Source organism: Psilocybe cubensis, chromosome 5 (genome assembly GCF_017499595.1).
Source record: "Psilocybe cubensis strain MGC-MH-2018 chromosome 5, whole genome shotgun sequence".
NCBI classification, from domain to species: Eukaryota; Fungi; Basidiomycota; class Agaricomycetes; order Agaricales; family Agrocybaceae; genus Psilocybe; species Psilocybe cubensis.
The window spans coordinates 1,014,181-1,041,493 of NC_063003.1; the positions used below are offsets into that span (position 1 = coordinate 1,014,181).

Genomic DNA, 27,313 nt, shown 5'->3' on the forward strand with positions numbered 1-27,313 from the left:
TGGAGGAGGTTGCATGAATTGAGGAAGTATGATGGAATTGTCAAGGTAATAAATACTCAGGGAAGGCGGTGATCAAGCAAAAGCTAGCTGTTTCTGGAACGCATCTTCAAACGATATCCGAGACGCACTTTGTGTTTCCAGCGTCCATAAATGGTCGTGTTACTAAACATAATTTGTTCCTCAACAGATTTGAAATGCACATTGCGCCTTCATAACTCTTTCAAGCACTCTTAAATCGGCGACCCTCTGGATTTCTTTGGTAAACCTCTGGGACATCATATCACAGGGCCTAAGTAAAGCCTTTCACACGTCAAACTGGACATATCTATTCGCCCTTCTGATTATTAAACTAACCCGGGCTCTCCAAGTACCCGACGTGATGTGGTCACTGAATCCGACACATTCATACTTATATGCGCTATGGTTGACGCTCTTGTTCTCCTTCCATGACTTCAACCATGTCTACCAGTCTTCCCGATTATGGCGCTTTAGGCTACAAGGAAATTATTGCTACCCTTGATGGATCCGTCGTCACTGTCGTCATCAACCGAGCCAAGTAGTGAGTGTCTGTTCAAAAATATGCTGACGCCTTAACGCTTCTCTAACTTCGATATACAGCAGGAACACGTTTGGAGGAGTTCTTGACAAGGAACTTATCAACGTATTCCAACTTTGTGATCGAGATGATCGCGTTCGGGTCGTCATTTTGACAGCAGAACACACAGCACCGGCGTACTGTTCTGGCGTGAGCTCTGTTTTCGTTGACATGTGCCCGAAATCGGCTCAGACTGTGAATATTTAGGCAGATCTAACTAATGGATGGAATCTCCTTTGGCTGGAAGAGTCTGAAAAAGAAGGCGAACACGGTGGGTGCTACAAGGATTCCTCCACTTTTAAAGTCCTCAATGTACATGTCGCCACAGCTCACCGTGACAGTGGAGGACAAGTTTCGTTGGCCATCATGAACTGCCGTAAAATCACGATAGCAGCAATAAATGGACATGCCGTTAGTACCATAGGTGACACCAAAGCTTCATCGTCATAGGCTCAAGCTCTTGCTCTTAGGCTGGCGTTGGGATGACGGCCTTACAGCTCCCTTTTGATTTCCGCTTTGTCTGGGCCGGAGCGAGGCTGACCTTCCCATTTGTCCGTCGTGGAATCGCACCAGAAGGTAAACTTAAAATCGACATTGTCCAATTCACGCATTGATTCTTGCAGCTACGTCAAGTTATCTGCTCCCTCGACTTATAGGTCATTCGAAAGCCAGTTATCTCATGCTTTCTGGGGCTGTTGTGTCTCCGGATTCAAAGCACATAAGCGACCTATATCACGAGATTATTCCTACTCGTGAAGCCGTGTATCCTACGGCCAAAGCATTTGCAGAAGAGCTTGCTGCTAATACTTCACAAGTGGCCGTAGCGTATACTAAAGGCCTTCTGCAACATCCAGGAGACTCTATCGAGGAAAACCATCTCCTTGACTCTAGGGCCATTAAACTCCTAGGAAGCTCTGCCGATGGTCATGAAGGTGTACAATCCTTCAAGGAAAGGCGCCTGCCCAAGTTCACAGGAACTTTATCCAAAGATTCCTCACCATGGTTCCCTTGGGTAAGTATTTTGCTTTACAGATACCTACAGATAATTAACCACGACATTAGTGGAAACGAGTTGACGTTTCACACTACAAAACTAAATTATAAATGTGCGCTTGTCAGTATATGCTAATGTCACCTTTTGGCCCTGTCTCTGTTCCGGTGACTTCAAGTCAAAAAAATGAGAAAGTAAAAGTATCTGTATAATATAGCCAGCCACTTGCCTGGATATCTTTCCTACTAAATTGTCCTAGGAGCGCACATGCAAGCTTGTCAAGTTGTCCTATTTGCTTGAAAATTCTCAAGGGTACAAGTGTATTCACATTCTTTTCTGTCGCTTTCTCCTGCAGGAAATGCACGGTTGACAGAGTATGACGCTTTTGCATTCTCTGTTGTTAAGAACTTTGTCACCTATAACCATGTTACCATACATCATACGGAATCGCTGTACACCTTTGATGATATTTTCGGCGGTGATGATTAAAAGAGGACAATCTGGGTCATAGTACTTGAGGTCAGTCACAAGCTGAGAATGTTTTAGGGTTACACACCTTTGCAGAAAACCTCCGACCCCGCAACGTCGATTTCAAAAGAAACGAATTGACTGTACGTACTGAAAGGTTGAATTATAAACGTGACAGCCGTTTTGTTCAGCACCGCCCAGCATCACTGTTAGCTGTGGTTGCCAATTCCAAGTAGTCGAATCAAAATGAGTATGTGTATATGAGCATCTTCCGGGATATTCGCCTCAAAATCCTTTTGAAGCTTCCACAAAATAATCCATAAACTCTCTGGTTTTAAGATACTCTTCCGGTGTTAGTCCACAAAACCTTTGAACACTCGGCAATGCGCCGACTAGCGCATGTTTAAAATTCGTCATCTGTGATTGCATTAGATGCAATGGCGATACCAAGTTCAACTCCCGGAGACGCCATGTTGGGAAATTAAGACGGCGCATTTCGTCTGCGAACTGCATCGCAAGGCGCAAAATTAAATCTCCTCTTGATAATATGGGTACAGGTCTCACTCACGAGAGGCATGGTATTGGTGGGAGGGTCGGAAAATCCATCAGGGCCTATGTCATGGAACAATATCCCCAAAGTGACCAGGTTCGGTAAACAGGAGGCGAACGCCTCAATGATCGACGCTTCAAGTATAATCATCTTGAGCTTCAGTTCTCTTAAGGGTGAATTTGATGTCAACCCATCCAATAGTAATCTTATATGGTCCATTTCCCAAGATCGCTCAATGATTGCCAAGGATTGCAGGGTTGTGCTGAATTGTAGAGCGAAAGGAATTAAGTCGATAGAATACTGAACTGGAAAGCGATAGAAACGGACGTAAAGATCGCGAAGGGCTGGGAGTGTTATATGGAAACAATGCTGTGCGAAAAAGGAAGGGTGAAGGACAGGATCGAGGCCGAAAGCAGCATCTATCTCCAAGTGAAGGGCAGTCAAATGTACTCGGTGTTTCTGAAGAAATTGTTCAAGACCACTAATACCGGTTTGATCATAGTTCATAAAGATCGACTTAAGTTTGAAGATCTGTAGAGTGTGAATATGGTCTATCTGTTGCAACACTGGAGTAAGATCCATTTGTTCCGCAATGTCAAACGATAATGAGCGGAGGGTGGAGCTATGGGCATTGACAAAAGGTAATATCTTCTCCAGGAAGACCGTAGATGCATCCGTTGTGATCGATTCACGAATGATTTGAAGTGATAGGTTCTGAAGATTTGTCAATATTGCTCCATTTGCTGGTAAGACGTTCTCAATATATTCCAGAGGGATCCGAAGATCCAGTGACTTCAGGTTTGAGCCAAAGGTGGCCCATCCAACCGAGAAGTACGTCGACGATGGAGGTTTAAAATGGCGAAGTTCCCCTTTATCAAGCACGATACGAAGACTTGTCAAGTTGATCATCTGCTTGAAAATTCTCAGCACATTCTTGTGGACAGCATCGACAGGCAAGGTGTATGAATTCATCAGTTGACTGGGAAAAGCTCTCCTTCTTTGTGGGGCAATATCCAGGCGTTCGAAATCGTTTAGTAGTGTAGTGACTGTATTGGAATTTGAGGGTCCCTTGAGAATTGATTTGTCGTCTAGCAGCTTGCACAAACTACCCGGTTTAAAGGTAAAATCTCGCACCCGGGACGTCAACTTTGGGTCACTGTACCAATATCAGAACCAACGCACCATGTAAAGTCAGGATCTAATCACGTACATAAGTGTATTCAAATTCCTTTCCGTTGAAATGCTACCCGGAGGGCCAATATATGCTACCCTATATCGTTCATCCAATGATATGTTCAAAAAGGCACGGTTTACGGAGTACAGTCTCTTCAAATCCTCTGTGGGCAAGAATTCCGCGATGCAGCGCCACACATCGTAGGGGATTTCTTGCATAAGTTTGAAGATACCGGTGGGGAGCAGCGGAGTGTTTGTTGGCTGAGCTAATACAAATGACGAATGAAAAGTGGACATGTTTTTAGTATCTGTCAGTGTAGTATGCGTGATTAAGGAGAGTAACCAACAAGTAAAAGATTCGACAAACAGCACAACATGTTCACGTGCCAACGACGTGTTTTGTAAACACAACTTCAGTGACTAAGTCTTATTCCGTTTCAAGACCCATGGTTTCGCTCAACCGTAACACGCCCGGCCTTTAAGAACCATAATATTTAGGTTTCTAATTTCTTGTTTGACAAGTCGGAAGCTTTAACAAGCCTCAAATACGCATAGAAGGTCGGAAAAGGTATGTATTAAAGCAGCAGCAACAAGCTGTGACAAACATACACACGCATTGTGGATTCCTAAAAGTATGCTAGACGAAAGAACGAGAACGAGGATTGGCTGGCAATCCTCTGACAGGGGGAGGACCCCGACTCCTATGAGTGTCGGCAGACCTATCACTAGAGATCGACGGCTGATTAGAGCCATATGAGACGACAGACAAAGTTTCCATGGGCGAAGAAGGAGGGGTCAATCTGGAGCCATTTAGGCTGGAAAGAACCTTTTCTGACTGCATAGACGTATGTTTGATGCTGCGCGAGGCGGCATCGGGGGAAAGGAGACCGTTTTTCCTGGACGGTGTTGGCTCGACTTTGAAACTTTGCGCACTGGGTGAAGGGACACGAGACGAGAACCTCTTCAGAACGCGCGAAAACATCGACGATCTATTGTTGGATATGAGGTCTGACTCGAGAGGCGGCGACGACGAAAGTAATATGGGCGACGCATTCGTGTCGGAATAAACTGAGACACCCCGGGTGCCGGCCGGGTTAGTGGCATAAATGGGTACCGGGAGCTCGACGACATGTTTGCCATCGGGGGTAAGTCTTGTTAGCTGGGGTACAATTTCAGGCTTCTCAATGTCGCTTTTCGAGTCGTTAGTGAAATAGACGGGTGTAAAGTTGACGCCTTCCAAGGCTTCAGTGACTTGAACTACAATGTGCTACATTAACCAGTGCTTTAAATCAAGTCAAAGGGGAAAGCATACGATAATGAGCAAGACCTTCTCCAAAGTGTAACCGGCATATTATCCCCAAAACCGTTGTCCCAACCAAAAGGACGAACGCCGTGATTGTGATGGTGGCAAAGAAGGGCCACGTCGAAAAGATATAGCGATAAACTTTGAGCAATTAGTTAGGCCTGAGAAGTCGGGTAAAACGGTAAGAACATACTATTGCTCGAGAACATGGTAATAGAAAGCGAAAATGCAGTTGTAGAGATGAAGCAAAATATAAAAAATCTGATGCGGCATTCACGTCGAACACACACCCATCCCTATGGAATAGATCAGTAGCATACATTACTCTACAAGACGATGGGACACACGATGATAAGCCAAGGAATTTGAAGCTAAAAGTGAGACGGAAAAATATAAATTACATATGCCGAAAAGTTTGGATCATAACTCACCACCAAAGTCACGATGAAACCAGCCAGATATAATTTTGCGTGCTTCGCCAACACTGCAAGAGCACCGTGACTGACTTTGTTGATCCACATGCCTGCTGAAGCGACCGAGATAAATGACGATAATTGAAGACAGACGGAAAACATCAGAACAAGCTGTATTTGAACCTCTTTTATCAGTATAAATATTGAATAGATGTTTATTGAAGAAAATCACCTTATAAATTCTGTTGACCTTTGGTGATGCGCCGGCACGGTTGAAAGTTTGATGTGCATACACCTAGATTTCATTAGTGATAAGTTTAGGCATGATAAAAAAGTTAACATACTTTAAACAACTTATAAGATAGATATGCTACCACCAGTAAGGCAAGTGATTGAAAAACCACGAGTGGAAGCTGCGTGAATTTTTAGAGCAGTAGGAGGAATTTGAGAGAATCAAAAATCAACTTACAATGAACTTGATACTATCTTCCCACCAATTTCCCATGAAGTCTCGTCCGTCACACGCATTTGGGATTATTTCATTGCGATATTGATCCATAAGACTCTTTGTGAAGTGTACCCTGTAGGCCGCCCAGGCGGTGCCCAGCAGGTGGCCCAACAGTCCTGCTCCAAGGTGAGGGATCGATTCGTTCAAAATCTGTATGAATTTTAGATAAATGAGGTAGGATACGAAACTGTATGGATAAACTCACGGTAACGAACGACAGAAGTAAAAGCCAAAATTGGAAAACAAAAAGGACGATATCTTCGCGTCGTGCGTCGTGCAAACTACGAGAAATCAGTCAAAAGATTCTCTTATTGTATATGACTGGACGTACATGTCATTCAGCCACATGACAGAAACAAGGCATTCATCACGGACTTCAAAGAAGTCATCCGTGGCGCGCTGCTTAGTTGCCTGGGGGATCGCTGCAGAAGTCGTAGTTGAAGCTGTTGTAAATGATATATCTATCGAAGATGATGATGTCGGGGTTCCAGTTATGACAGGGCCAGGAACAGAACTGGTGCTTGACTGGGATAGACGACTAGATGTCGTTTGGGCGATGCTTGAGCTGGATGCGAATATTGTAGTTGAGGCTACGGTTGGGGAAATTGATGTTATTGGAACTCCACTTGAAATCTCAGAAGTTATAGAAAGAGAAGGAAGGGGAATCTTGGTCACGATTGTCTGAAAAATATCAGAAATGGTTAAAGTTTCAAAGCCTGTTAAAGGAAAGTTGGTTGACGACGGGACAGGCGCTCCAATGGGTGGGAGAGAGATGTCGATTTTGTCCAGTTGATCACCGACAGGAATGTCGTCGTCGTCATCATCATCCTCATCCTTATCCCCGTCATCCTCATCGTCGTCTTCGTCGTCCGAATCCTCAACATCAGACTCATACACATCATCATCATCATCGTCATCCTCGACCTCTTCATCTCTACCGGTCTAGGGAAATGATTAGCATACTGTCTTGCGAAACAGAGGAGATCGTGTTAATTACCAAACTTGCTGTCCTCAGGCTGTTTTGCAATTTGAGAGCATTAACACAGACGGTACCGGATTGGTCTGGAAGGCCGGAGCACAGTTCGATGGCATTGCCTTTGAGAATGGCTAGTCCATCTAAACGTGGGGATCCTTCGATTACGGAAGAAAGGGCAGAACAAGCCTCAGAATCATGAGCCAGGCTAACGGCTTGCAATGATGTTAAGATAAAGCAACCAAGGACTGCGCTGAAAAAATACAATGTTGTGAATCGGTTCAAAGTAATTTTGTCATACTGGACAGCATAAAAGAGATTTAATGTTAAACATTAAACAATGTGGAATCTTTACTCACCAGAAGCTTGACTTTAGTGATAAAGAGGGTATGCTTCAAGCATTGCCGCACTCCACCGTTCAAAAACACCTGCTTGGACATAATTTACAGTGAAAGGGCCAGCCGATAGTATACAAAAAAGAAGCAGACAAGTCTGAAAAATGGATGAAAAGGGAAGGAATGTAAAAAAGATCAATCCTATCCAGTAGACATAGAAAAGTCAACGAAGGTGGAGGGGAGGGGGTGGGGGGAATGTGAAAGAACAGAAGAAGCGTGGCAGTAACCAACTTCAACTAGCCGAAAATCTCTCCCATGGCAGTGTGCCTCTTGAATCTTCCGTTCCTGAAGGTCAGAGGGCCAGCGGACGGATAGACAAAAAGGTTAGAACAACAGGCTACAACAGGGCACGATATTCCGTTTTCATCATGGTTACTATCAATTTTTATTGAAAAAAGGGAGGAAACGGAAGCAGGAAACATGCCAACGGATACCGAGGGCCCGCACGAATCCAAATCCAATACACCTCACATAACTGCGCAGCCTGCTTCGTCGTACAATCACTGAATGGACACCCAGTGATTATTCAGAGATTAGGTTAGTTCAGGTTATTGTTTAGAATCTCGTGGAGCATTGCAAGGTGGTCTCTGTCGGGTCGGGTGTATCGATGGAGCGGGAATGCATGTTTGGTCGCCACACAACTGCCAGGCGCCAAGAAAATTCACAGGGCAAACATTTCATGATTTCATTATGATCACGTGATCGACACGGTGAGGCATTCGCGCAATGACAGAAGCCCCTATGTGCACATGGTATAAACTCTTCATACATTGAAATGCCACATATTAATGCTATTCTAACACAAAAATAGATCATCAGTTTCCATTTTTTACACTGCAGAGAAGTGGAATTTTATATATTAATTCGTAGAGTAGTACACACTACCCAAATGTCACTAGGCTAGTATTTCAACATATCCTAAAACATAAAAAAGCAACCTATATTTAGTTTTCAAGATGTACATAACATCTTCCTAAGACATTCTAAGCTGTTTAAAGAGTTTCCAACCAAGCTTCGACTGCCTTGTTCACTTCTTCAAATTTCTCGACGTGAACCCAATGCCCAGCGTCGAACTTGACGGTCCTTACACTATTACCGAATCTTTCTAGATTCCCTATTGACATGTCAGGGATAGACACAGGGTCCCTCGTTGCTGCTGCCAGAAAGGACGGCGATTTTAGTTTATAGTTTTCAACGAAAATTTCTAGAGGGCGCGGCGGGAGATTATTATTATTGAACTGGATCGACAGGAGACAGACGCTAAATACTTACTTTTGTTATCCTCCAAATCTATATTTGCCATCTGGCCTTTGTACCAGTTTAAAGAGGAACGTATACCGGAATTCACTGTATCTTGGTTTATTTTTTCGAATTCCTTAAGAAAGTAAAGAAGTCAAAATACTATGTTGTCCAAAGCATTTAAGAAATACTCACGGCGTCTGCAAGCCACAATGGCCTTCCGGGTTGCTTGTTGCTTATTATCCATTCCTCCGTTTTTCCTCTATTGACAATCCAATCCAACCAATAACCCGGGCTTTCTTTTGGATATAAGAGTTGGTTGAAGCTTTCGATCTAGGAGAATAAGTGATTAAGTATCTGAATTATAATAATCAGAAAGGTTCAAACTTCATTGAGTTACATTTTTTTCGATAAGTTCGGGTGCTTTCTCAGATATCAAAAATTCCCAATATGCCAATGCCTCGTAGCCTACGAGTGCTTTGGCAAATTTCATTGCAGCTTCCAGATCAAATGGTTCGGTGTAAGGCGGTACAAAACCAAGCGCCATCCAGACAAAGGAAATGAATCGCTCCGAGTAAAGTATTGCCAGACGAGTGAGAAGAACTGAACCCCTGGTACACAATTATCAGCCCGCTACATGAAATAAAAATGGCAACGCCGATCAACATACCAGTCATGGCCAAATCCAATGACTTTATCCACCTTCACGGTATTCAAAATTTGGATTATATCTCCTGCAACTTCGTTCATGCGGAATGCATTCACGTCGACTGGCGCGGATGTTTCTCCTGATCCAAGAATATCGGGCGCGATGATGCCGTATCCTTTGGGTTGGAAGTGAGCGACTTGTCTCCTCCAGTCATACGACGTGGCGGGAAAGCCATGGAGAAAGAGTAATGTAGGCTTTCCATCAACTGCAGGAGAGTAATAGTAGTGATATTTGAATCCTCTAGGTACTGTGACGTCTTTGTACAAGGCAGGATGCATCGTTGCAATCAGAGAGATCACTGTTGAAAAGCCTGCCTTTATAAGGCCAATCTTATATAGTGCTCTCGTACGGTGAAATCCGTCGTGATCGGCGCGCGCGCCGTGTGGAACATATGGTTGTGGATAAGTTCTACCGTTAAGTCATACTTTCGGAACCTACGTTCAGTCACGTTAAAGCGGCTCTTTGGGCGTTAATAACCGCTTATGAAGCCCCTTAGGAATTGATTATCTTCCGAGTCATAATTCTTGATGATGTATAGAATTCATTTACAAAGCGTCCAACCATTTCACAAGGTCAAGCTTTAGGGAGATCTGCCAACCACTCTTCAACTGCCTTATTCACTTCTTCAGACCTTTCAACGTGAACCCAGTGTCCAGCATCAAATTCAACAGTTTTCACCTGATCACAATGTTGTCCAAGGATGGCTATTGACATCGAGGGAACTGAAACAGGATCTCTCATTGAAGCCGCCAAAAATGATGGCGACTTGAGTTTGTAGTTTTCGACAGGGATTTCTAAAACACGAGGCAGATTCATTAGCCCAACTCACTACAAAGAAAGGTAATAAACACCCACTCTTGTTATCCTCTAAGTCGATGTTTCCTACTTGAGCTTTGTACCAGTTAAGAGACGAGCGGATACCAGATTTCAACACGTCACTGTTTAACCTGTCGAATTCCTATACCAATTGACAAATAAATTCTGATACAGTGATGTTGTATGCACCAAGTTACTTACTTCGTCACTGAGCCAGGATGGCCGGCCTGGTTGCTTGTTATTCACCATCCATTCTTCCGTTTTACCTCTGACGGTGATCCATTCGAGCCAGCAGGCAGGACTTTCCTTTGGATACAATAGTTGACTGAAGCTTTCAATCTGTGAATCCCTTGATTGTGAGACATTGTACTAGTCATATAAAGTGTCACTTACATTTTTCTCGATAAGTTCAGGGGCCTTTTCTGATATAAAGAATTGCCAATAAGCATAAGCCTCGTAGCCAACAAGTGATTTTGCGAACTGCATTCCAGCTTCCAAGTCAAATGCCTGGGTGGAAGGCGGCAAGAAAGAGAGGCCCATCCAGACGAAGCCAATGAAACGATCTGAATGAAGTAATGACAAACGAGAAAGCAGGATAGAACCCCTGAAGTACGCTGTTAGTAACTGCTGAAAACTGCACACATTAAATTTTCTCTGGGTTACTTACCAATCGTGCCCAAAACCAACGACTTTGTCCAAATTTTCAGTGTCCAAGATATGAATGATATCGCCCGCAGCTTCGTTCATAAGGAACGCGTTCACATCGAGTGGCGTCGATGATCCCCCCGATCCTAGACTATCAGGCGCGAGAATCCCATAACCCTTTGGCTGGAAATACGCGATTTGCCTCCTCCAATCGTAAGATGTGGCAGGAAATCCATGAAGTAAAAGCAACGTTGGCTTTCCCTCAGCAGCAGGAGAATAATAGTAGTGATACTTGAAACCTCTGGGGACGACAACGTCTTTGTATAAGGCAGGATCCATAGAGTCGCTTTACTTGAAGATCAGTAAGTAAATTTTGCAGATCTTCGAGCGTCTTTATGCTTTACTTTGTTTTACCGTGAAACCCGAACTTTTGAATACTTTTCGAACATGACAATATGACAATTGGGAGAGGCGTATCATTTGACTCATGACTTTCGACAGGGTCATGACGACCACGTGATGATTTGCGCGACGCGATCATGAACTAAACAAGGACACATTGAGCGTTTTGAACTTGAACGTTGAATTTCGGCCTCGAGTTAATCGGCAGGCGCTGTCGGATAGCTGAAGAGCCCAGATGTCTTCCCGCACGAAGGAGACGCTCTCGAGTCAAGATCGAGAGCTACAGCGTCAGAAATACCAAGCGAAGATAGCCACTGCTCTAAACGAAGCAGACGATCCTCTTGCAGCATATCATCAATTTGTACAATGGACCATCAAGAACTACGGAGAACACGACCCCAAATCCGGGCTTGCGGAATTGTTAAAAGAAGCCACAACTCAATTCAAGGATGATTCACTGTATAAAACCGATCTTCGGTACCTCAAGATATGGGCTCTTTATGCAAGGCAAAAGGACAAGGCGGGAGCCATTTCGATCTATGCATACTTGATAGATCACGATATCGGTACATCATACTCAGCACTTTACGAAGATTATGCAAATTTACTGGAGGACACAAGCAGGTGAGTAGCCTGGACTTGTCGACGTTGAACCCCAGTCAATATTTTCCAACCGTCCCAAGATATCAAGACGCCGATGGAGTGTATCAAAAGGGAATTAAAAAATCTGCAAGACCAGTGGAAAGATTGAAGACAAGATACCGGGAGTTTCAAGCCAGAGTCGCTTCAAGGAACTCAAAAGCGAGCAGTAGTGCGAAGACCGGTTCTTCCTCCGCCTCATCAGCAACACCGACGTATTCCGGGACATTCAATTCGACGGCGGCAGCACGGTATGCACTTATGCTGGCTCCACCAGCTCCTGGAAAACGTCCAGAGAAGTTGAGGTTCAACATGTCCTTGCTTTTCACGGACGAAGGTGTCGAATACAGTATACAGGAAGCAAGAGCTCGCTCAATGGGTCTTCTAGGAAAGAAATGGGGCCCTCTACCTCCAGATCCTTCTCCTCCATCCTCGATGTCTTCCTCCTCTGGCTCGTCTTTTGCGATGGTTGATTTCAATGATGATGGTCAAAAGTCATCGCGACTCAAATCTGGAAGACGAAGCATTATGGGCGGTGCAGAGCCGACTGTTACGATTAATACCAAAGAGGCGTTGGCCGATGTCTTTGGAATGTACAATTCCCCGGACAAGACCACCAAACTTGTTATTCCAGGTAGTAAACATGCACCTCTGAAGAAGGTTGAGCCCATAACGCCAGGGGTTCAACCACGCCTTGCGTTCTCAAGAGAAAATGAGAATGCTCAGAACACAAAAACGCCAACTCCTGGTAATCACATTTCATGAATTGCATATGGAAACAATCTAATCTTTCTCAATAGCATTCAGGCCATTTACGGATGAGAATGCCCAACCAAACCAAAGCCGTACACCAGCTGCTAAAGTTTGTTGCTTCATTTTGTCAACACGACTTAGATCTCATACTATCATAGTTTACACCATATGTGGAACCGAACCAACAGAAAACACCTTTCATGACTCCGAGGACGGTTCTCACCGTGAAAGAAACCGTTCCTTCATCCAGCCTTCGACTCTCAGAAGACGCGGAACAAAGCGAGCCCGCCGATATAGAGCCAAAGAATGCAGACCCTGTGTTCTCCAGAGTGTTCACACCTGCTAGCAAAGCTGTCCCTCTGGCGCCGCTCAGAGACGTGTTTACAGACGACCACGGTAAACCAGTGCCAAAAGCAAAGGCTGCTCCAACACATGAACGGGCAAGGTCACAACATGACTTATTATCACCTCAAGCCGAAGTCGTACGGCCGTCTGCGTTCACACCATTTAAAGACGAGAATGGACGAGCGCCGTTCAAAGTCTTCAGCCGGCCAGCAGAACAGGGAGAGAATGCGCACATGACGGCACCGAAAACGCCTAGTGCTGCCTTCAAACCATTCTCAGATCAACCTAAACCTCCAGCGTTCACGCCTTTCAAAGATGTTACTCCGGCTTTCAAGCCTTTTGTAGAACCGGCCACAAAGCCAGAACCTCGATTCGCGTTGCAGCCGACAGGTGCATCTGAAAATGTGCAACCTCCGCCTTCTCGCCAAGTTGTTGAGATTGAAGACGACGAAGAGGAGTATGAGATTGTAGAGGAGCCTGAGCCCGACCAAGGTGATTTCGATCAAGAAGAGGATGGCAATCAATACTATGAAGAAGAGGAATCTCATATCGAAGAGTATGTACCACTGGCACCCGAGCATCTACCAGAGGAATATGAGGAAGAAAATTCCTACCATGAAGTGCCTTTGGGAGGTCGCTTTGGGCAGTTCAATGTGATGACCCCAATCACAGAGCGGACGTTTGAGTTTACTTCAAGTACCAGAGGTGGAACCCCCAGCGAACGGTACGCCAAACATGGGGAGAGCGGCCAACAAGCGGAATACCAGGCCGCGCGTACTGCAGCGCTGTTGGCCGAGGAGCTACGAGAAAGCGACGAGGATGAAGGCGAGCAAGAACATCAAGAGCTTGAACCACTTCGATTGTCTGTTGAACAACCGCCTTTCCAAAGCGATCCTGCAGCAGTGGTCATTGAGGAGAGGGTAGGAACGCTCAGTCTCGTCGACACCCTCACCCTGAGTTCCAAATTCCGCCCCAGCAATCCATGCAACCCTTTCGACCCCTCCATCCTCTCTTCCCTGATAACTCGAATTCCTGCGGATCCTCATTTCTACGATCTTCGAACGCAGCAGTCAAACAAGCTTCCCGAGCTGCAGAAATTTGCTAAGAAGAGTAGAAAGACAAGCTCGAGCAGTAACGCTGGTGTTTTAGACTCTGGATCTTTCCCGTTGATTCTTCAGGGTCATCAATTCATGGTCACCGAGAAACTGGGGGAAGGTGGCTTTGGGTGCGTCTTTAAGGCGAAAGACAGGGGAGTGCGCACAGTAAACGTCGACGATGACGATGAAGATGAGGATGAGGACGAAGATGAAGATGAAGATGAAGATGAAGAAGTATCTTCCATGGTGGCTATAAAAGTGGTCAAGCCCAGGAATATTTGGGAGTATCACGTCCTTCGACGCTTGCACTCAGCTTTGCCTCCTTCCTTGCGCAGGTCTGTCGTGCTCCCACATGCTCTATACGCCTTCAGCGACGAAAGCCACCTCGTGCTCGACCTCTGCCCTCAAGGCATGCTCCTGAACATCGTGAACAACGCCGCGTCGGCCGGCGTGGCACAAGCTGGCGCGTGTCTGGATGAGTTGCTCGTTGTGTTCTTTACAATAGAGCTACTACGGCTTCTGGAAGCCATGCACAATATAGGATTCATCCATGGGGACCTCAAGATCGACAACTGCCTTCTTCGGCTGGAAGAGGTGCCTGGAGGTCCCGCTGCATGGTCGGGCACATACCAGCCTTCCGGGGACGGTGGATGGAGCCACAAGGGCCTTAAAGTGATCGACTTTGGACGCACAATCGACATGCGCCTCTTCCCGTCCGGTCAGCAGTTCGTCGCGGACTGGGATACGGACGACCGCGACTGCTTCGAAGTCCGCGAAAACCGACCATGGACCTACCAGACCGACTACTTTGGTCTTGCCGGGATCATTTATTGCATGCTCTTTGGAAAGTATATCCAGGCGAACTCGGTCGTGGCGTACAATGACAACGAAGGCACGTCGCGATACAAAATCGCAACGCCATTTAAACGATACTGGCAATCGGATTTATGGAACAGGTTGTTTGATGTGCTGCTAAACCCATGTCTAGTGCGGCCAAATGGCGAGCTACCGGTGTGCGACGCTTTGGGTCAGTTGCGCAAGGAGATGGAAGACTGGTTGCAGATCAACTGCAACAGGACGAGCAATACGCTCAAGGGCCTCTTGAAGAAAGTAGAGCTTTCATGTTACAAGATGTAACCTACGTGCCGCCAACCTCTGTCTTGAATATTCATCCCATTCGAAATTTTCTCTGTATATATATTCTACTTTTACTTTTACCTTTACTTCTTTTGTTCCCTCTCCTCACATTTGTCATACGAGATACAATACTCATTGCAATCATGCCTTATATTTACCTCTGTCTTCATTGCGCGTCGTTATCATCATAACATAGGATCTAATACAAACCCGCCTGTACTGAACGTAATCATTCCAGACCCCCGATGGCAACGCAACAACAACAGAGAACAAGAGCTAACTACAAGGACGAGGGAAAGAAAAGTGGCGGTGGTGATGATGGTGTGGTGTGGTGTGTGTGGATCCAAAACAACGACGAGAGATACGCAAACAATGACAACGACAACAGAGAAAAAAAAAGAAAAAAAAAGAAAAAAAAATCGGACAAAGCCACCTTTCCTCCTCCATCAGGCTGGCTCTTGAAGAGAAAAGAAAAAAAAAGAAAGAAAGATAGAACAGAAAACCCCCTACAGCTAACCCAACTGGTAATTGATAATTCGACGAAAAATCACCAACCCAACATCGTTCGCCGTCGCCAAAGCAGGTCATGCAGAATCCTGCGCCCAGTACATGAGTTTAAGCGTGTCCTCCCATGGGGACGGGCGGAGCGGGACCGCCCTCGTAGCCATGGGGTGGCATATTGGGTGGCGGCATCATCATGGGATAAGCGTGTTGCACTGTAAAAAAAAGGGGTAATCAACATTCGTGCACGAACAATTCAAGCGACACGATCTTAATTTGAATGTGATGACGCACATTGCGGGCTCTGGTGGTAGTATGGATGAGCGTGCGAGGGAATTGGAGTCGGCGGCATCGACGGCCGTGGCCCAGCACCGTTGGGTGGGGGCGGGTACGCGCCCGGTGGAGGTGGTTGCATGTAAGCTCCGGGTGCTGATTGCGGAAATCAACTTCTGACCAAGTCTCGTAAAGAAAAAGAATTAAATACTTACGCGGCATTTGCCCCATAGCAGGAGAGTACATTGCTATTGGTAGGTAGATAAAGGTATGTTGTTTAGCAACAGAATACAGGAGAAAATAAGATACCGTACAATACGTACCACTCGGAGGAGGCATCCCTGGAGCGTAAGGTATCGGTTGCATATAGGGCCCTGGCATGTATGCACCTGGGGGTCCAGGAGGGGCCATTCCGGGCATCATATGCTAAAAAAGTAAGGTAAGCATAAAAATAATATACGAGACCCTGCAATTGCAAGGAGACAAATTGCCGAAACTTACTTGAGGGGCATAACCATAAGGAGGATACGCGTAAACATAGCGATGCTGCTGCGTCGCGTCCTGCTGCGCTGCCGAGTCCTCGTAGGATGGCGGGGGCATCGGGGGTGGCATGGGAGGGACCATATGGCCGGGATGTGGGTTGGGTGGATGCTGAGGGGCAGGGAACATTTGCATGTAACGTTTGCCGCTATATGGCCACAACGCCGCTGTTTCGTTGAACAAACCAATCAGTATATTACATTAATGATAACAAAATGCGCCGTCTATGAAGGCAAGCAAAATAAATAAATTGACATACAAACTTGAGCCGCGTCGACGACTTTGTTGTGCTTGAAGGGGTTGAAATCATCCTTGACATGTACAGGTGTACTTTTCTTGATAATCCGAGTTCCAAAGAAGGGATTGGGAGTAGCAGGCGCCTGCAAAAAGTAAGATATTAGACCGAAAATACACACAGCATCACAATTTTAAAAAACATACCGAATCCGACTTGGACTTGGACGAATTGGGAGTACCGCTGGCACCACTAGCATTGGCACTGGGCGCTCCATTTGCTCCAGGACCATTCTTCGCTGGAGCAGCGACCTATAACATACAAGGAAAGGGAGAAAAAAGGACACATGTCAGACATGGACAGTTCTCATCGGTCAGCAAGCAAAACACATAGAATTACAGGATTGAAGGCATTTGCCTTGGGGTTGGGGCGGAACGACGACGCGTTCACGTTCAGTCTTGCCGCGGTGTTGGGCGAGAGCGGAGACATGGCCGCATTCGGGCCTTTGGGCATGTTGGTATTGAGGGTGGGAGATGGACCGGCTTTGGCGGCGGCGGGAGCGTTGGGCGCGGGACTGGCCACAGTGGCGGTGCCGTTCGCTGGACTGGCGCCTGGGGCGGCAGCCTTTGCTTTTGGCCCACCCTTGAACGGAGGAATGCTCTGAATAACCATGTTGATCTTCTTGGTCCCTGTCGAAGACGAGGCAACTTTAGCAGGGGCTGGTGTAGCAGCCGCCGAGGTCGAGGCCGACGCAACGGTCTGTCCACTCGAGACGACCTTTTGCGCGGCAATGTTGGCCGACGAGGCATTCGAACTGGCACCATTAAGGCCCCCAGCGGCGCCTCCTTTGCCAGCAAGAGCCTGGGAAACTGGTTTCCTATCAGAGATCTTTACGCCGGCGACAGCGAAACCTCTTGATGCTGTAGCAGGTGTAGATGGGCCAATGGCGCGGGCTTGGGCAGATGCAGCATCTGCCTTGGCCTTTTCCTTGATTGCCTTTTGCTTCTCCTCATCTTTGGCTAAGATGGGTACCAGGTCATCGGGAATAGGTTTGTTGAGCTGTTTCAGAAGAAATCAAAATGCAGGGAGAAGGGAGAAATACAATGTTAGTTAGGATGACGGATGAAACCGACGGAATCAAGAAGCGAACCTTGAAGCTCTGACTGAACTTGACCAACTCTGCCATTCGTTTGTCCATTTCGCTCTTGACAAGTGCCTGGCGCTTTTGGTTCAACCTGTGCTTTTCGTCCTTCACGAAATCACGGAAAGCGGGAATCGGATCCGCTGGGGGCTAAAAATGGTGTAGATAATATCAGAATAACTGTTGTGATTGTCAAGATTCCAAACAACTGACCTTGGTAGCACCAGCAGGCGCTGGTGATGCCGCCTTGGACGATGGCGGCGAGGGAGCTTGCGCATTCGTGATGGATGTTCCATCGGGGCCATTGACAGAGACTTTTGGGATCTCCGCCTTAGCCTCTGTTTGAGGAGGAGCGGCAGGGGCAATAAAGGAGACAGCACCCTTGGCACGAGCGCCTGGCGGGACATAGGCATTTTGGCCTCTTACAACAGCACCGTATCTTCAAAGACGTTGTCAATTTGGGCTCAAATAAAACAAACAATTGACACACTTGTCTTCCTCGTTAATACCAGAATCGTCAACAATTCCGCGCTCCTCGGCGATGTGAGGGTTGTTCGTAGCAGCCTATTGATATGTCAAAAAAATCTCAAAAGCAGAGCACACCCAAAATAGCCTACTCCAATAATTTCGTTGGCGATCTTCTGGGCCTTCCTTTCGCGTTCTTTAAAGTCTGGTGCACTGCGGTCGAGTTTGGTAGTATACACATCCTCATCAAAGCTAGCCTTGACACCGAAAAGCTGCTCGTTGGCAGAGAATTGGTCCCAAGATGTAGCACCGTTGGCCGATGGCCCAAACGTGTCATCGTCGCCCAGTGCGGAGTGAGTGGGTTCACCACTGGGTACCCACGCTTGAAGCTCACGCTCAGGCCTCCCTGTTGGAACTTTCTTTTGACTGATATCTGTATCTGTGCGGAAAGCTAGGTAGAAAGTTAGGCGAATAAGCCGATCGGTTCAGGGTCAACGACATACTATCTCCGTTGGTAGGACGTGCATCCGCTGGGCCAGATGTGTATGTGTCGATGTCGGTAGAAGCAATGAAGAGCGTATCCTTGAGAGGTGCTCCTGGATTGTTAACGTCTTTAACATCTTTAAGTGTAACGCCATTGGTATTTCCTTCGGCTGAAGTAGAGGAGATGACGCCCTCAAATCGCTGGGCATTCTTGGTAACGAGGGTGATAGTAGTCCCCTTAACAGACAGAACAGGTCAGCGCACGACAACAGCAGCATGATACACAGCGATAGATGGACGTACGGTCAAACCAGAAAGCGCCTGGAGAACACGGTCACGCGGGGAAGTAGGAGTGTTATCTGACCTGGGCTGGGTGGCCTGAGATTGAGATTGGTTTTGAGCTAGAGGTGGAAAGCTGGCCGGTAGTGTAGGTGCATTGTTGCTTGGGGCGGGTGCAGGAGACTGCTGAGCGGAAGCCTGGGCAGACTGTTGCTGACGAGGACCTGGGGCATTTGCTGGAGAGAAAGTGGGGGAAGCGCGAGCGCCCGCCCCCCACGCAGAAGCACGGCTAGCGACGGCAGCGATAAGCAGAAGAGTGTATGCGACCCACGCTGGACATACCGAGCATTCGCTGGCTCCGGGGCACCTTTCCTGGGCCCCTTGGTCTGACGGGCAGTAGTGGCCATAGGTAGAAAGGATATAGTATAGAAGAAAAGAAAGAAGAGAGAAGAAGAAGAAAAAGTGAAAAGAAAGAGGACTCGGTTGTCCAGACACCAGAAAAGTAGGTGCGAGCAGGTCGCGGCGGAGGTGAAGAACGGGTACTTAGTCGCTGAGGACAACGGGCAGAACAGAATTCACAGCAGGCATCAACTAGGCTATGAACGCACGGACCCCGGTCACTCCCATTATTCCTCACAAACAACTCCTCCTTCTGCTCCAGTTACATTCCAGCTGTCTCTTTTTCTGCAGCGTACAATCCATCTCGTCTCAGCTGTCGCCAGCGTCTCAGCCCATTTAACGGGCAACCCATGCCCTCTCTTGGACGACCAGCCATCCGGGGTCCTGTTCGTTCCAAACTAACCACAACACTGGTGTTTCAGGAAACCCAAAAACTTGTTTCCAAACATCATTATCTGCTGACATGTATGATAGCCTGCTCTTGCAGATTATCTGCGTTACCGCCCTCTCATCAACATTCCTAACTGATCGACCGAGCGTCTACTCAATTCAAAACCCCTAACGACTTCCGCTATTGATCCCAGGCAATCGTTGCCATTCCGCCATGGTTAACGCCAGTATTTCTACCAGAGCACCGCCCTGCTGAGTGTCTTATGGTTTACCGCATAAGGAACAATCACCGTCGAGGCTGTACTTGTGATCTCTCCGCGAAAGTCCTTTGCATTTTTGTTTTGGTAAATTGCGAATCGTATTGCCTTCCCTTTGCGTCTGTGCGCCACACATACATAGTAGGCGATTATTTATAGACGTAGTACTCGGTGCAGGAGCACATAGCATAGTAAATCAATAATCTTTGTATCAACCTGACGATTGATTATATATCTCACCTTAGCTTGGCTATGTCCAACAAATCCCTGACTGAAATAAACATTATGGAAACAAGTGGAAACACAAAGCACATGAACAGATTTGCTTTCTCGCCACAAACTTTTCAATACCAGCCTGGATCTGCCGTCAATGTCTGTAGATGTAGGCTCATGTCTAGGAGATATCCCGCGCAGCCGTTCATCTCTAATCACAGTAGGATAGGAAATCATATAACAGGCTCATACCTTGACGCGTTCATCTTATTAACCACCGTGACTGTCCATGGACCCATCCACATAGTCTGTTCACATGAGGCACACGAGGACCACACGGGCCACTGTGCTTCTCGAGCCTTCTGCCGCAGTGCGAGGCATATCTCTTCTTTATATCATCCAAGATAACAGGGTCTTTTTCTTTACCCACACCAACCAGCAGAACTGGTAGTTACATCGATTGCCAGTGGCAGTAATGTCAGTGCCTACCCTGCGTCCAAATCGACCAATTGTACCAACACTGATCAACAATGAAACTCTAGATCAAAAAAATAATATTTTCTAATGGCAGCACTTGAATCTATTTCTCCTCCTGGCTCGCCAGGGACCGACGTCACTGCACCAGATCCTGAGAGTGCCCAAAATTTCAAAACTATTGCCAGCGCCCTTGAACAGCAAATAATCCTATACAACGATGCCTGCGCACAGAGACGGGCACACCCCCAAAACGCCGACTCCCAGTCCGAGGTAGATATCGCTGCAAAAAATGTGGCTTCTACGCTCAGAGAAGCGTCCAACCTGCATCCTAATCCTGCCACTGGTGCAGCCTGGCGCAAGATGGCCGACGACTTTGTCAATTCAACCACGGAGAAAAGGGAGGACACATTGAAACAAGTCGGAAATGGGCTTTTAAAAATTGTTCTCGCCCCGCTGGCTTTGGCTGGTGTGGGGATTTATGCGGCTGGAGAAATAGTGACGGGTGCGGGCGTTGCAGTTGGAAGTATCTTGACAGGTGCAGGTGCAGTTCTGAAAGGCATTGGAAAGTTTGGAAAGGAGGCTCTTCTTGGTAAATAAAATCAGTCCTCTACTCATAACACTCTATGTTCTACAAATGTGCACAGACCTTGTTTTTGCGACTCTGTTCCGATTCCAATTTTTAGCGCTCAATTACATATCTTCAGAACGCACAGACGTAAAGTCTCCATCACATGTTGAGCTAAAAATAGATTTGATGGCGGTAACATCGGCCCGGTACACAGAGATGAGATCACATCACACCCCGCGTTCACTTGCCATGCCCACTGCTTGTGGAGGCCAACCCACCTTCCCCAGACCATGCCAGATATACCCTACGAGATATGGGTGCAGATCACCCAGTATCTATCACCGGAAGAAGTAAAAAGGCTATATCCCGTCAATCGCAGCCTATTCAACATTGCTATGGACGAACGGTACAAAAGGGGCTTTGTGGGCGTTCTTTCCAGTGCAGACACCCACAGAAGCCTGATCAGATTGTTGTGAGTGTACAAAACAACTATCTTCTCCGACTCCGACGAGATACTCGTGTCTCTCCGGGCATAATTAAATCAATGACATATTTTATAATTATGTTTTCATTTCACTTAGAGATCCCAGCGTAGCGGCACGGGTGCGCACGTTCACATTAAAGCCTGCCGACCTATGCAGAATGCTCGCAGAATTCAAGCCAGTAAAATACGAGCGCATGGTGTCCTACATGTACGCCGGCCTGCGCAAGTCGATCGCTAGGTCCAATGACACAGGCACGCCGCTGCCTGCTGGTGGGCATGGCCACAATAGCCAGGGCCAGGGTCGTAAAATTAGAGTCGAGCACGCGCTGCCCGCAGACAAGGCTAAAAAGCACCTGAAGAAGATCATGCACGCCATGACTGGGCTCACGACCCTAGTAGTCGAGATATTGACTTCCCAGGAGCATCGAGCGTTTCAAGGGATATCAATATCAGATTCGAGTGCACTTCTCCAGCCTGGCTGGCACACCTTTGGATCGAACCTGAAGTCACTGGATTTGCGGGTCCCATTGGAAGATATGGCTCGGGTCCTCCCCACTACACAAAGAGGAGCGAGCGAGACGCTGCCCAGCCTCGAAACACTGGCGATGCACGTCCGCCATGCCGTCTACACGACGTCTGACAGCGACATATTGCTCAACATCGTCCTTCCCTTCCTTCAAGCTCAAAAACATAGCTTGCGGTCCCTGACGCTCGATGTAGGGCCCCAAGTAGACATCTCCTTGTTCTTACTCAGCATGGAGAACTTCCCGCTCATGGCCAGCTTTCATATCAAGCAGTTCTTCTCTAGGGACGGTCAAGGCAATCTCAAGGGTCTTTATCGACTCCTACAGACCCAACAAGAACACTTAACTGATCTATCCATCGATCTCGTGCCCCATTCCGGGAACCTCCCTCCTGTGAATCAGTTTTTCAGCCAAAAATGTTTTGCTGTTTCTCTTCCGAATCTAAATCGACTTACCATAAACCTACATCAGTTTCCGTCCACTTACAAGGCTGGGTTGATACGATATGTCTACTCATTTGCTGAGTCTTTGACCTATTTGTCAGTTGATTTAGATCAGCAATACTGCACCTCTGAGGATGTACAAACACTCACAAAACCGTTCAAAGAACATCGAGGACTAAGAGAGTTGAGGTTATCCGTCTTAGAATTTGGGCCATCGCTTCTGAACACACTCGCTCAAAATCTCCCCCGTCTCGGAACTCTTCACTTGTCCTTTCGATACCTTCAACCAGATGGCTATATTTCCAGGCAGTCGCTTGATCCTCTAGTAAGTCATAGCCATTGAATCGGTTCTATCAAGCAATAACCGCGTCTGCAGTTTCGCCATGAAATAGCCCGTTACGATTATTCAAATTGGCACCTCCAAGTGTTAAGCGTGAAACCTGGACTGCACCAAATCAACTCTGTACGGCAAAAATGCAAGGCGGGCTTGGTGGCAGCGTTACCTAGTGTTTATTCATTTTGTGGACTTGGAAGGGAAGAATACGTGATGACCACTCATTTTATTTGATTTTGAAGCGGGTAGTGACGATTTCTCTTATTTCATTTGGGAACATAATCCCAACCTTCCGACAAGTCGCCTGCAGCTTTGAAGGGAACAATTTGCAAAAGATTTATATGCATCTTAATTATCAATATTTATTCCAATATTTCCTGGGTTCAAGCCTTAGAGGACTTCATCTCAGCTTTGATAATATCGGCGAGGTGCTCGGCGCTAGCCAGGACAGCGCCCGCCTACACGTAAAACCCGTTGAGCGAAACACCATTTCAAACAAGAATCATGAATACGAACCGTATGTCCAGATACAATTTCAGGGAAAATGGATGCATCGCACACCCTCAATCCTTTGATCCCATACACTCGCAAACTCGAGTCAACAACGCCACCATCTTCAAGAGGCGCCATTCGGCAGGTGCTCGCTGGGTGATACAAGGTCTCAACGCGCTCTCGAACAACCTCTTCAAGTTCAGCATCGGACTTCTGGTCCAACTTGCTATCGAGAAGGGGGCTGGGATCATTTAGATCAAGCCTCTGTGCAAGAGGCTCCTGTTTGCTTATCTTGAGGATAAGCTTGATGCCGCGCTTTAATCTTTCAACGTCTTCCTGAGCGCTTAGATATCTAACGTTTAAAAGGTAAACCGTAGAAATACGTCAGATATTAAAATTACACATTTTGCAGTGATGTTAACGTACTTGGGATCCATCACAGGGTCTGCGAAAGGGTCTGCTGACCTTAGCCGCAAAGTGCCTTTACTCATAGGTCTAAAGAAGATGACGATACAAAGGTGACTTCTGGCGTTCAATATCGCATAATACAAATTGCCTACCGCAGCAAACACACGTGCAGGGAAAAGGTGTGCATCGGAAACATGGTCTGCCCGTGTTCCTAACCGACATGTGAGTTTCTCTTTGTCATAATCGGAAGGAAATGAAATCGCAAGTGTATTGCATTCTGTGTGTGCATATATGATGAGAGATCGAACCTTGTAAGCTATGGGAGTGGAAAATATCTCCAAATCAGGCGAGTCCAAATGCGAGGTGCTGTCCGCAAGTTTCACTGGGAATTCACTTTCAGGGAACAATCCTGGGTCGTCGCTACGACAGAACGCCGCAGATTCACCGAACTGAAGAAAGGATGCAAGGCTTGATGAGTACGCGTTTCGTTGAGATCACACATAGTATGAAACCTACGTTCGACGTCAAAGGCCCTCTTTGTGATGTCAAGTACTGGAATGTGGATCCCACCAGTTTGAAGACTTCCAAAATTCCATGTGGCTTTACATGTTTGGGCGAGTCATTGGCCTTGGTTTTGAAGTAAACGTCGACGACTGGATGGTCGATGAGGTTCGATCCGACGCCAGGAAGATTGTGCGCCACAGGAATCTTGACCTCTTGCAGATGTTCCGCCGGACCTATACCGGACAGCAAAAGAATCTTCCAGAAAATCAAAAAATTAGAATGGATTGGCGTAGCATCAGCCATTGGACTCTACGCACATGGGGCGAATGAACAGCTCCGGCACTACATCAAATTCTGAGCTTGTGTGTCAAAATGGAAGAGCTCAACACCACTTACGCCAATATGACATCTCGTTTCGAGCGCACAGTGTAACGACGAGCATCCTTGCCCTTAGCAAATTCAACACCCGTGGCTTTGATCTCCTCCCCTACTTTCTCGGTTATGACCTTCGTGACGGAAGCATGAAGGACAACTTTCAAGTTTGGCCGTGCCAAAACGTCGTCCGTCAGATATGCAGACTCAGAGGAAACTCGTGTGCGTGTTTCGTCGATATAGGTCACTATTTAGACAATTGAGCTTCCCTTTTCACTTTTATACCATGATACACATACTGATCTTGAAACGATAGTCAGCGAAGAACGAAACGAGCAGCAAGTCCACTTACCCTGTTCACACCCCTTGTTCCTTCAGTCGTGTTGAAGTCGCGATTGTACGGAATTCCGATTTTCGTACAGGCCGTGATGAAGTCTTTCGAGTTTTGGCAAATTGAACTGAAGTAACCGACGCGCACAGGTCCGTCGGTCCCTTTGACGGCGCTGGTCACGTCTGGATATTCAGGATCGTCGACGTATTTCTCAAATTTCTTGAAGTAACTGCCGGCGCTATGAACGAGAATTGGAGTAGAGGTAACGAACATGCTCACCGACTGAAATTCTGCCACGCCCATGCTTCATCTTTAATAATCTTTCCCCACTGATCGAAATCTCCAGGTGAACCATATTGTGCCCTAGGGTGAATATGTCAGTTGTAGAACAGTTATAAGTTGCAAGGAATTAGACGTACATCTGAGCGTTGATAGAAGAACCTACAATCATTATTAAGATTGACAAAAGGATATAGAGATTGCGACTCACATCCTCCCAACATCTTACCTATTCCAAATTAATGCATTCAACTCAATTGCTCCATTATTTTCAAATCTCTAATACGCACCTCTAGGCCAATACTTCTTCTTCCCTTGGGCTCCAGCTTGTGGCTCAGTATAGAGATTGTAAACATTCTTCGAACCAAATAGCATAGAGAAACCGACAGGGATACGCGTTAAAATCAGACTCTTTCCACTGATAGAAACGCGTGAATTGAAGATAAGCATAATCCCAACTAACAACACACCTAACCCCTGATTCTAAGAGCAGAACCTTTACAGAAGGATCCTCAGAGAGCCGCGCCGCTAGTACGCATCCTGCTGTACCTGTAGTGTCATTTTGTAAGCAAAGAGCACGATGAATGTATTGTTTTAACTCACCGCCGCCAACAATAATGAAGTCGTATTCTTCTGTGTCCTTCCCCACGACCTTGGTTGGGTTGGTGATATATTTCTTGTTCGTACCGGGGAACAGATGACGAATGAGAAGACCCATGACAATTGATGATACTAGGATGATTTTATTTCTCTGAGTCCCAAACTTTCCAGATGTTGGTACCCGCTTCAGAAGTAAGAGTACTGCCCCTGCTAGAACGATTGTTCGGGTTGGAAATGACACACTCATCGCAAGGTCTTGAGAACGACCTAGTTATATGCGGGGTCAGGGGGTAACGTCGGTGGGGAAATGTTGAATAAAATAGCTAAAAGAAGATCGGCGGACACTTCTAGTATAATCACATTCATCATGCCTGTGATATGATGTGGACTGCCTGGGTAAGCCGGGATAAGTCTGGTCCATTGAACACATCTGCAAAGACAAATTGGCAAATGATGTAAATTTTTGGATTTCTTGTTATTTTACAACTGGAGACACGGAGTTGGACTTCAGGTGTGATGTTCATATTTCTGTACTTGCCAATGGCCCAGGTCGATGACAAACATATCTTCGAGGTTTACATGGTGTCAACATGGTGTGTGAAGAAACAGATGCAACTCAAAGCGAAAAGTGCCAAGCCATGTTAAGTTGTAGTTGTGATCATTCAATTCAGATTGTCACGATACATAACACAGCATCATGATCAGCCGCCATCGAACGATCATGTGAACACGGGTGGTCACGTCACAATCCACGACGGAATGTTCTGGCGCTCAAGTTGGCGCTATTGGCCGCGGCGGTTTTCAAATATTCAGAGCAATGGCTCCGGAATATCACAATTTGAACGCCAACATATCTCCAACTCTGCGGTTCTATCTTTGGATACTCCAGGTACACTCTATAATTACAACTTACAAGAACCAATTGGCTCTGGGATTGAATTATCTCTATCAACATTGAACATGAACAACCCCTTTAGTAATCCTAGTAATCCGGGGTACCCACCAGCCTTGTACGTATCATTTCACTCCCCTTGACTGGAATATCTTACAGTAGCTATAACATTTGCATGAATATGAACAAGCAAGATCCCAATATCGGCGCTAATACGATGCTAAGCATTGCTTTTCCGTGTCATAAGTACGTCAATTTGCAACTTACACAGCCATGAT

General features: G+C 46.5%; 9 protein-coding genes across 9 annotated transcripts; 3 read left to right on the forward strand and 6 right to left on the reverse strand.

The window, feature by feature from the left end:
- Positions 1 to 458: 458 nt before the first annotated feature.
- On the forward strand, positions 459 to 1,699 carry JR316_0005804 (Enoyl-CoA hydratase AFT3-1; the record flags this gene model as incomplete). The annotated part of the gene is made up of 7 exons (XM_047891558.1): positions 459 to 559; positions 619 to 745; positions 803 to 866; positions 924 to 1,006; positions 1,066 to 1,171; positions 1,252 to 1,607; positions 1,658 to 1,699. The coding sequence occupies 7 exons, from the start codon at positions 459 to 461 to the stop codon at positions 1,697 to 1,699; spliced, it is 879 nt and encodes a 292-aa protein (XP_047748907.1).
- Positions 1,700 to 2,339: 640 nt separating this feature from the next.
- Positions 2,340 to 4,074, reverse strand: JR316_0005805 (uncharacterized protein; the record flags this gene model as incomplete). Its single annotated transcript, XM_047891559.1, has 3 exons — positions 2,340 to 2,561; positions 2,623 to 3,760; positions 3,815 to 4,074. 3 exons carry the CDS (start codon positions 4,072 to 4,074, stop codon positions 2,340 to 2,342), a joined length of 1,620 nt encoding a protein of 539 aa, XP_047748908.1.
- Positions 4,075 to 4,414: 340 nt separating this feature from the next.
- On the reverse strand, positions 4,415 to 7,414 carry JR316_0005806 (uncharacterized protein; the record flags this gene model as incomplete). The annotated part of the gene is made up of 12 exons (XM_047891560.1): positions 4,415 to 5,034; positions 5,090 to 5,221; positions 5,274 to 5,376; positions 5,428 to 5,451; positions 5,512 to 5,664; positions 5,726 to 5,788; positions 5,838 to 5,906; positions 5,963 to 6,151; positions 6,207 to 6,282; positions 6,333 to 6,943; positions 6,999 to 7,274; positions 7,334 to 7,414. 12 exons carry the CDS (start codon positions 7,412 to 7,414, stop codon positions 4,415 to 4,417), a joined length of 2,397 nt encoding a protein of 798 aa, XP_047748909.1.
- A 947-nt stretch (positions 7,415 to 8,361) lies between these two features.
- Positions 8,362 to 9,595, reverse strand: JR316_0005807 (Bifunctional epoxide hydrolase 2; the record flags this gene model as incomplete). The annotated part of the gene is made up of 5 exons (XM_047891561.1): positions 8,362 to 8,573; positions 8,642 to 8,744; positions 8,804 to 8,941; positions 9,009 to 9,219; positions 9,279 to 9,595. 5 exons carry the CDS (start codon positions 9,593 to 9,595, stop codon positions 8,362 to 8,364), a joined length of 981 nt encoding a protein of 326 aa, XP_047748910.1.
- A 295-nt stretch (positions 9,596 to 9,890) lies between these two features.
- Positions 9,891 to 11,117, reverse strand: JR316_0005808 (Epoxide hydrolase A; the record flags this gene model as incomplete). Its single annotated transcript, XM_047891562.1, has 5 exons — positions 9,891 to 10,111; positions 10,173 to 10,275; positions 10,335 to 10,472; positions 10,527 to 10,737; positions 10,801 to 11,117. The coding sequence occupies 5 exons, from the start codon at positions 11,115 to 11,117 to the stop codon at positions 9,891 to 9,893; spliced, it is 990 nt and encodes a 329-aa protein (XP_047748911.1).
- Positions 11,118 to 11,415: 298 nt separating this feature from the next.
- On the forward strand, positions 11,416 to 15,151 carry JR316_0005809 (Checkpoint serine/threonine-protein kinase bub1; the record flags this gene model as incomplete). The annotated part of the gene is made up of 4 exons (XM_047891563.1): positions 11,416 to 11,804; positions 11,864 to 12,567; positions 12,620 to 12,681; positions 12,731 to 15,151. The coding sequence occupies 4 exons, from the start codon at positions 11,416 to 11,418 to the stop codon at positions 15,149 to 15,151; spliced, it is 3,576 nt and encodes a 1,191-aa protein (XP_047748912.1).
- A 615-nt stretch (positions 15,152 to 15,766) lies between these two features.
- JR316_0005810 (PAB1-binding protein 1) lies at positions 15,767 to 19,475 on the reverse strand (the record flags this gene model as incomplete). Its single annotated transcript, XM_047891564.1, has 15 exons — positions 15,767 to 15,867; positions 15,947 to 16,081; positions 16,141 to 16,173; positions 16,249 to 16,351; positions 16,427 to 16,632; positions 16,725 to 16,845; positions 16,907 to 17,011; positions 17,100 to 17,759; positions 17,851 to 17,991; positions 18,055 to 18,280; positions 18,332 to 18,405; positions 18,459 to 18,757; positions 18,810 to 19,026; positions 19,093 to 19,357; positions 19,411 to 19,475. The coding sequence occupies 15 exons, from the start codon at positions 19,473 to 19,475 to the stop codon at positions 15,767 to 15,769; spliced, it is 2,751 nt and encodes a 916-aa protein (XP_047748913.1).
- A 1,416-nt stretch (positions 19,476 to 20,891) lies between these two features.
- Positions 20,892 to 23,391, forward strand: JR316_0005811 (uncharacterized protein; the record flags this gene model as incomplete). Its single annotated transcript, XM_047891565.1, has 5 exons — positions 20,892 to 21,393; positions 21,449 to 21,578; positions 21,641 to 21,844; positions 21,954 to 23,148; positions 23,200 to 23,391. 5 exons carry the CDS (start codon positions 20,892 to 20,894, stop codon positions 23,389 to 23,391), a joined length of 2,223 nt encoding a protein of 740 aa, XP_047748914.1.
- A 149-nt stretch (positions 23,392 to 23,540) lies between these two features.
- JR316_0005812 (Dehydrogenase str4) lies at positions 23,541 to 26,390 on the reverse strand (the record flags this gene model as incomplete). Its single annotated transcript, XM_047891566.1, has 15 exons — positions 23,541 to 23,615; positions 23,674 to 24,001; positions 24,076 to 24,144; positions 24,210 to 24,268; positions 24,366 to 24,506; positions 24,574 to 24,816; positions 24,879 to 24,903; positions 24,958 to 25,067; positions 25,286 to 25,493; positions 25,544 to 25,627; positions 25,684 to 25,705; positions 25,755 to 25,772; positions 25,834 to 25,961; positions 26,014 to 26,092; positions 26,147 to 26,390. 15 exons carry the CDS (start codon positions 26,388 to 26,390, stop codon positions 23,541 to 23,543), a joined length of 1,833 nt encoding a protein of 610 aa, XP_047748915.1.
- Positions 26,391 to 27,313: the final 923 nt, after the last annotated feature.